The 7,614-nt window shown below is 51.5% G+C and overlaps 1 protein-coding gene across 1 annotated transcript; it reads right to left on the minus strand.

The window, feature by feature from the left end:
• Positions 1 to 319: 319 nt before the first annotated feature.
• On the minus strand, positions 320 to 7,153 carry LOC306972742 (sodium- and chloride-dependent transporter XTRP3-like; the record flags this gene model as incomplete). Its single annotated transcript, XM_079569448.1, has 11 exons — positions 320 to 463; positions 537 to 702; positions 1,227 to 1,386; positions 1,609 to 1,810; positions 1,900 to 2,062; positions 4,491 to 4,732; positions 4,969 to 5,079; positions 5,260 to 5,487; positions 5,735 to 5,826; positions 6,824 to 6,964; positions 7,030 to 7,153. The coding sequence occupies 11 exons, from the start codon at positions 7,151 to 7,153 to the stop codon at positions 320 to 322; spliced, it is 1,773 nt and encodes a 590-aa protein (XP_079425574.1).
• Between the last annotated feature and the right edge of the window lie 461 nt (positions 7,154 to 7,614).

Genomic DNA, 7,614 nt, shown 5'->3' on the forward strand with positions numbered 1-7,614 from the left:
GCAGAGAAGATCTGAGGAGCCCCTCTACCCTCTACAAAGGACATGTACTCCACCAGTCTCACCCACAAAGGGGACCCTACGCCCCATTCACACCGTCACTTCAGGAGGCGACTCTCGGCGGAATCTACGGGTCAGTTCCAGTCGACTGAAGAACAGTTTCATACACAAGGCCATCGGGAAGCTGAACTCCCATTCACATGGTTTGACAAATTAAAAATGTTGAATCTTGAATCTAGGTTTTACCAGGACAGACATTTATACTGTCTCTGAGCGAGTCCCCCTGCCCCAAAGGGCCCCTCTGGTGGGGTTGGTGGTGGGTCTATGTTCTCCCTGTGCCTCCAGGCCGTCTCCTCGTACAGTAAACGTACAGAGCAGTCACTGGTACACACATGATAGACGACACTATCAACAGTCCGATCATGGCTTGTCCAAAGACGGGATACTCTGTGATCACCGACCGACCCTGAGGAAAAGCACAGCACCGTTACAAACATGTACAGAGGCGCTGGAGATGCCCCGCTGTGTGCCAGCCTCACCAGCTCCTTGCTCCAGGCCTGGTAGGTGGGGGTGCCGCCCTGGATGTAGTTGACGATGCAGAATATGAGCACAGCGAACAGGAGGAGGGGGCTGACTCCTCCCAACATGATCTTCCAGTACCAGTTCGGCTCATGGCCCAGCATGTCCTCAACGTCTTTATAAAACCTGTCATTTGGAAAAGCAGCTCATAAACCAACATCTCAGAAAACTTAACCAAAGCCCTTCTCATCCTACGCCTTCATGTACTCATACAGGACCTCTGCAGTAACTCTGCAGTAACTGCTGTATGAGGACACAGTTTATGTAGTAATGCTGCCTGGACCAAACACCTGCGGTCTGAGAGAACAAAGTGGACAGTTAGTCCACTCTGATGCTGAGGCCGTTTTCCTCATGGAGCGTCTTAAGCAGGGTGGGCCGAGACAAACTTTATGATAGAATTTGAGAACGAGGAGCCTGAGAGCAGACTGACAGTGTTGTCCATTGGATAAATCAATGTGGATTTATTTGACATGACTTGTTTGACAGCACATTGTTCAAACAGTTCAAAGAGTCTTTTCTCTGAAGGGTGAAATGTATCTTTTCTCTTGGTTTTCAGAAGTGCATTATTGTCATGTAATGTCATAAACACGTCCTTATGTTAAGTGTTTTGTGAGAAGCAGAATGGACTGATACGGTTGAGCAGGACGCACCTCTTGAGGCCGTAGATGTAACTGACAGCGATGAGCTCAAAAAACACCACGAAGAACAGGGAGAAGCTGCAGCCGTAGTCGTTGAATATGGAGAACCAGTAGTTTCCTGACGGAGTGGTGAAGCCCAGCCCGAGCAGGAGGCAGAAGACGCACACAAGCCCTGGAACACACACGGCAGGGTTAGGGTTCACCAATCAGGAGCAGTCCTGCCAGCAAGTGGATAGTCGGGGAAACCGGAACATCCGGAGGAAACCTACAGACACAAAAAAACATGCAAAGTCCACAGAAAGGCCCCGGGCAGGGCGGCTGCACAAATCTGCACCAACGAACCCTCCGCCAACCGCTCACAAACTTTGTGTCCCATGGGCAGTCGCGTCTGTACCGTTGAGCAGCTCTTCTCTCACGTTGGAGAAGACCTTGAGGTCCCTCAGGGGGGTGGTGATGGCCGTCACGCTGCCGATCATGGTGCCCATGCCCATCAACAGCAGCATGAAGAAGAAGAGCACAGACCAGAGCTGTGGCAGGGGCATGTTGGTGATGGCCTCGCTGTAAACGATGTAGGCCAGACCTGTGCCCTCCACCGCCTGGACACAACAGCACCGGGTCAGACACTTTCACCAGATTAGCCCCCCCGGTCTCCTCACGCCTGCTTATGAGTTCATCCACAGCTCACCGTGTCCAGCTCTTTGTTGAGATCACAGGTCTCCACTTTGTCAGCGATCTCTGCAAACTCCAAAGGAAACGAGGAGTTCAGCTTCTCCACCCACTCAAGCACGTTCTCCAGGGAGACGAGGTCTTCAGCCAGACTGAAGGTGTTGATGAGCAGAAGACGCACCCTAAAAACAAAGAACCAATGAGGAAGATACAAATATGTTAAAGGTAAGAATGAGTTTGGTCCAGATTAGAACCAATATTTTTAATTCAGTGGTTTCCTCTTTCATTGTTTGTGATAGAAATATCACGGCCTATAATATTTACTGTGTGTTCTCAATGAAATGATGTCCTGACCAAAGACAGAATTTAAACTTTTATTCGATGGAATTCATGACTGTTGTTTTCTTGCCAGATCTGACATAAGGTCAGTCACAATGATCAATCAAAATAGATAAAGAAGTGGTGTTTCCCGTTTGATTTCAGTGCACTGGGTCAGTCACAAGATGGCCGCCAAAATGGCCATTCGTTCCAATGTCTATGGCCACGTCCAATCTAGAATTGGATTAAAAATCCTTAACGTTGACACATGATTGTTTTAGTTGTTTTTTATGTTTTATTGAAAGGATCCCGATAAGCCCAGCCAAAAAGTCCTTCTGTTTTTAAAAGATTTAAAATATGCTAACAGTTAGCTTAGCTAGATACAGCTCCGCCTCTCACTCGAGCCACAAAATATAAAGACATTTCTATCGAACAAACTCAACTGTATTCAATACCATCCATCCATCCATTCATTTTCTTCCGCTTTATCCTGGGCCGGGTCGCGGGGGCAGCGTCTCAGCAGAGATGCCCAAACTTCCCGACCCACACACACCTCCTCCAGCTGTTCTGACCCCGAGGCGACACCAGGCCAGCTCGGAGACATAGTCCCACCACCGTGTCCTGGGTCTTCCACGAGGCCTTGTCCCACTAGGACATGCCTGGAACACCTCCCGCGGGAGGCGACCAGGAGGCATCCGGAACAGATGCCCGAGCCACCTCAGCTGCTCCTTTCGACGTGAAGGAGCAGCGACTCTACTCCGAGCTCCTCCCGGGTAACTGAGCTCCTCACCCGATCTCGCAGGGTGCGCCCAGACACCCTGCGAAGGAAACTCATTTCGGCCGCTTGTATTCGCGATCTTGTCCTTTCGGTCATGACCCAAATCTCATGACCATAGGTGAGGGTGGGAACGTAGATCGATCGGTAAATCGAGAGCTTTGCCCTCCGACTCAGCTCCCTCTTCACCACGACAGACCGATACAGCGACCGCATCACTGCTGACGCCGCACTGATCCGTCTGTCGATCTCACGCTCCATCCGTCCCTCACTGAGAACAAGACCCCGAGACACTTGAACTCCTCCACTTGAGGTAAGGACTCCCCACCGACCTGTAGAGGGGAAGGAGAACCATGGCCTCAGATTTGGAGGTGCTGATCCTCATCCCGGCCGCTACACACTCGGCTGCAAACCGCCCCAGAGCAGCTGAAGGTCCTGATTTGTTGAAGCCAACAGAACAACATCATCTGCAAACAGCAGAGATGAGATCCTGAGGCTCCCAAACCGGACACCCTCCGGCCCCTGGCTGCGCCTAGAAATTCTGTCCATAAAAGTAATGAACAGAACCGGTGACAAAGGGCAGCCCTGGCGGAGACCAACACGCACCGGGAACAGGTCTGACTTACTGCCGGCAATGCGAACCAAGCTCCTGCTGCTCATACAGGGAACGGACAGCCCTTAGCAGAGGGCCCCGGACCCCATACTCCCGGAGCACCCCCCACAGGGCACCACAAGGGACGCGGTCGAACGCCTTCTCCAGATCCACAAAACACATGTGGACTGGTTGGGCGAACTCCCATGCACCCTCGAGCACCTCGGTGACTTCAGCCCCGGTGATGGGCGAGCCCACCTCCGAGTCCCCAGCCTCTGCTTCTTCATCGGAAGACTTGACGACGGGGTTGAGGAGGTCCTCGAAGTACTCCTTCCACCGCCCGACGACATCCCCAGTCGAGGTCAGCAGCCCCCCACCCGCACTGTAAACAGTGTTGGTGAAGCACTGCTTCCCCCTCCTGAGGCGTCGGATGGTTTGCCAGAATTTCTTCGAGGCCGACCGATAGTCTTCCTCCATGGCTTCTCCGAACTCCTCCCAGACACGAGTTTTTGCCTCTGTGACCGCACGAGCTGCAGCACACTTGGCCTGCCGGTACCTCTCAGCTGCCTCCGGAGTCCCACAAGCCAACAAGGCCAGGTAGGACTCCTTCTTCAGCTTGACGGCATCCCTTACTTCTGGGCGCCACCACCGGGTTCGGGGATTGCCGCCGCGACAGGCACCAGAGACCTTACGGCCACAACTGCGAGCAGCCGCATCGACAATGGAGGAGGAGAACAGGGTCCACTCGGACTCCATGTAGACTGGTTAGGGGGCGCTAAGGAATAAGACTGACCTCAAAAACACTTTTACTACTACACTGCGTAAACTATCCACCAGGGGGTGCTGCAGCGCTCTTAGCACCCTGGGTTCCCACGGCTGTGTTTTTTGCAGACGATCGAACTGTATCATAGATCCATGATCTGACCTGTCCAGGCAGTTCTCGTAGTTGAGGGTGGCTTTGAAGCCGTAGATGGCGAAGGTCACGATGCTGGCGAAGATGGATGTGAAGCTGTTGATTAGTGTCACCATGACGGCGTGCCGCTCGAAGTTGTAGTTGTATTGGTTGTAGGAGGAGAAGGCGATGAGGGAGCCAAAGCCCAGGGCTAACGAGTAGAAGATCTGTGTGGCCGCGTTGATCCAGGCGTTTGGGTTAGCCAGCTCCTCCATCTAAACCAGGAGAGCACAGAGAGGAGAAGTTATTCAGCTCCTCCATCTAAACCAGGAGAGCACAGAGAGGAGAAGTTATTCAGCTCCTCTATCTAAGCCAGGAGAGCACAGAGAGGAGAAGTTATCCAGCTCCTCTATCAAAACCAGGAGAGCACAGAGAGGAGAAGTTATCCAGCTCCTCTATCAAAACCAGGAGAGCACAGAGGAACAATCAGGTCGACCAGCTTCACCCGTACCTTTGGTGTAAACAAGTAGATGATGCCGTTGGTGGCTCCGTGCAGAGTCAGGCCACGGATCAGGTAGATGGTCAGCACGATGTAAGGGAAGGTCGCTGTGAAGTAAACCACCTGAAACAGACAAACAAATCAGCAGGTTCACTGGGACCTGATCTATAAAACTGAGAGGAGACGGCGGTTAAGAAGCCAAGAGCACATTCTGTCCTCAGAGTTTCTTCTGACTCATCTTATTTGCAGTTATTATTTACTGTGTGTTCAGGAGATGAATGTGACGCTGGGAGATAAACGTACTTTGCCGCTCGACTTGATTCCTTTGACGATGAACAGGAAGGTCATGCACCAGGCCAGCGTCAGGCACAGCGCTAGTCCCCTGTGCACCCCCCCGTTGTACTCGATGTTGGGGGAGATGTTCAGAGTCTCCCTGTAGAAGAAGTACTGCGTGGGCGTGGCCACGGTGCACTCCTCCAGTGGCTGCGTCCCATTGGCTGAGAGCGGACAGGTGGACCAGGGCAGGACCGCCTGGACACAGCACGGGGTGAAAGACATTTCTGTGAGTGCACTTTATTTTTTTCATCATGTACTTGAAGTGCGACCTCTGGAGGTCACGGTCCTTCTCCTCTCTTGCTATTTTCCCAATAAGGATCCGCGATGTCTGGCACAAAACAACAAATAGTTGAAGAAAACATCACAGACAGAGACACTGATGGCTGACAATGTCTGTGTTCATTGAGGATTTATTTTTTTATTGCACACTGGGGCTGCTCACCTGAAAAGAGTGGAAGAGGTACCAGAAGCTCCAGCTGTTGATGACGTTGAAGTAGAGGCACAGGTAGAGGGAGATGAGCACAGTGGCAACGCCTGGCGTCAGGGACAGGAGAGTTAGCGTTTCAAGAACCTAAAACTGAAGGATCCACAGTGTAGGGCTGCTCGATTATTGAAAAAATAGTAATCACGATTATTTTTGTCATAATTGAAATCATGATTATTCAAACGATTATTTGTTGCCTTTAAAAAAAGTATTTTTTATTTATGTATATATATATATTTTTAAAACGATGCTGAATATTTTCTGTTTTCTGAACAGTCATAAAAGTACAAATGATTTAAAGTTCGCCTCGATTAAGGAGAGGTCTCTGTTTCACACCTGCCCCCTGCTGGCCGGCCCTCACACCTGCACAAGTAAACTGAGCAGCGCAGCCTGATGACATCATCACACAGCGCCATTTGTTTTTATGTCAGGCAAAAGCACGAGCCATGACACGTGAAATGTGAAGGGAAAATAATCCCAGCGCCATGAAATAATGCAGGTCTGCTTTGCCAGAAGAAACTAAATGAAAAAAAAAAATCCAAAAAAATTGAAAAAAATAAATAAAATCGATTATGCTAATTTTGTAATCGTTTAGTGTAATAATCGAAATCGTAATCAAATTTCGATTAATTGCACAGCCCTACCACAGTGCCATATAGGATAAGGGGCCCCAAGCAAGAAGCACATGACATTGTGTGTTCCTCCTAAACTATTCAACTTAGGTCTGCGAAAGAGCTCTTGGATGCTCCACAGCACGACTGGAGCTGATGGACCCAAAGTTGAAGAGTCATGTGTGGAGGACAAATGGAACAGCACATCCACATCAAAGCCCTACGCTCACTTTGAAGTAAAACAAAAATGTTTTCGTCTCATTTTTGTTGCTTGTTTGACCGTTTTCAAAAAGCTTTTGGATTTGGGTAAAGCCAAACTGGAGAAAATGTGCTCGGTTTCAGGTCCCTCATTATCTACAATGTGATCAGTATTTCCATAAGTCTCATTACAGCACGATTAGCTCCATTTTCTTATTGTATGGAGGAGGTGACTCACCCAGTCCCCCCAGGTACGGGCTGATGGAGGACCAGGCTCCGATGCAGCCCAGGCGCATCTTCTGCCCAATGGCCAGCTCCAGGTAGAAGAGAGGCATCCCCTCCAGGAACAGCATCAGGAGGTAGGGGATCAGGAAGGCCCCTGTACAGACGACGGTCAGAGAGGCCTCAGTTCTGCTGTTCTGATGTGGCAGACGCAGCACTCACCTCCTCCGTGCATCTGGCACAGGTACGGGAAGCGCCACACGTTTCCCACTCCCACCACGTACGTCACGCAGGCCATGAAGAACTGCACAGGGTTGTCCCAGTTCGGTCTCTCCCCCTTCTCCATCATGGCGACTGGTCCCGGAGAGAAGAAGTGAGAGTGAAGAGTCTTCCTCCAGCACACGTTATGAACTCTCTGCTCCGGGTCTGAGGCGCTCTGGGTCTGAGGTCTCCGGGTCTGAGGTCTCTGGGTCTGAGATCTCCGGGTCTGAGGCGCTCTGGGTCTGAGGTCTCCGGGTCTGAGGCGCTCTGGGTCTGAGGTCTCCGGGTCTGAGGCGCTCCGGGTCTGAGGCGCTCTGGGTCTGAGGTCTCCGGGTCTGAGGAGCTCCGGGTCTGAGGTCTCCGGGTCTGAGGCGCTCTGGGTCTGAGGTCTCCGGGTCTGAGGTCTCCGGGTCTGAGGTCTCCGGGTCTGAGGTCTCCGGGTCTGAGGCGCTCTGGGTCTGAGGTCTCCGGGTCTGAGGTCTCCGGGTCTGAGGTCTCCGGATCTGAGGCGCTCTGGGTCTGAGGTCTCCGGATCTGAGGCGCTCC

The sequence above is a fragment of the Gobius niger genome (genome assembly GCF_951799975.1).
Source record: "Gobius niger genome assembly, chromosome: 13".
NCBI lineage: Eukaryota > Metazoa > Chordata > Actinopteri > Gobiiformes > Gobiidae > Gobius > Gobius niger.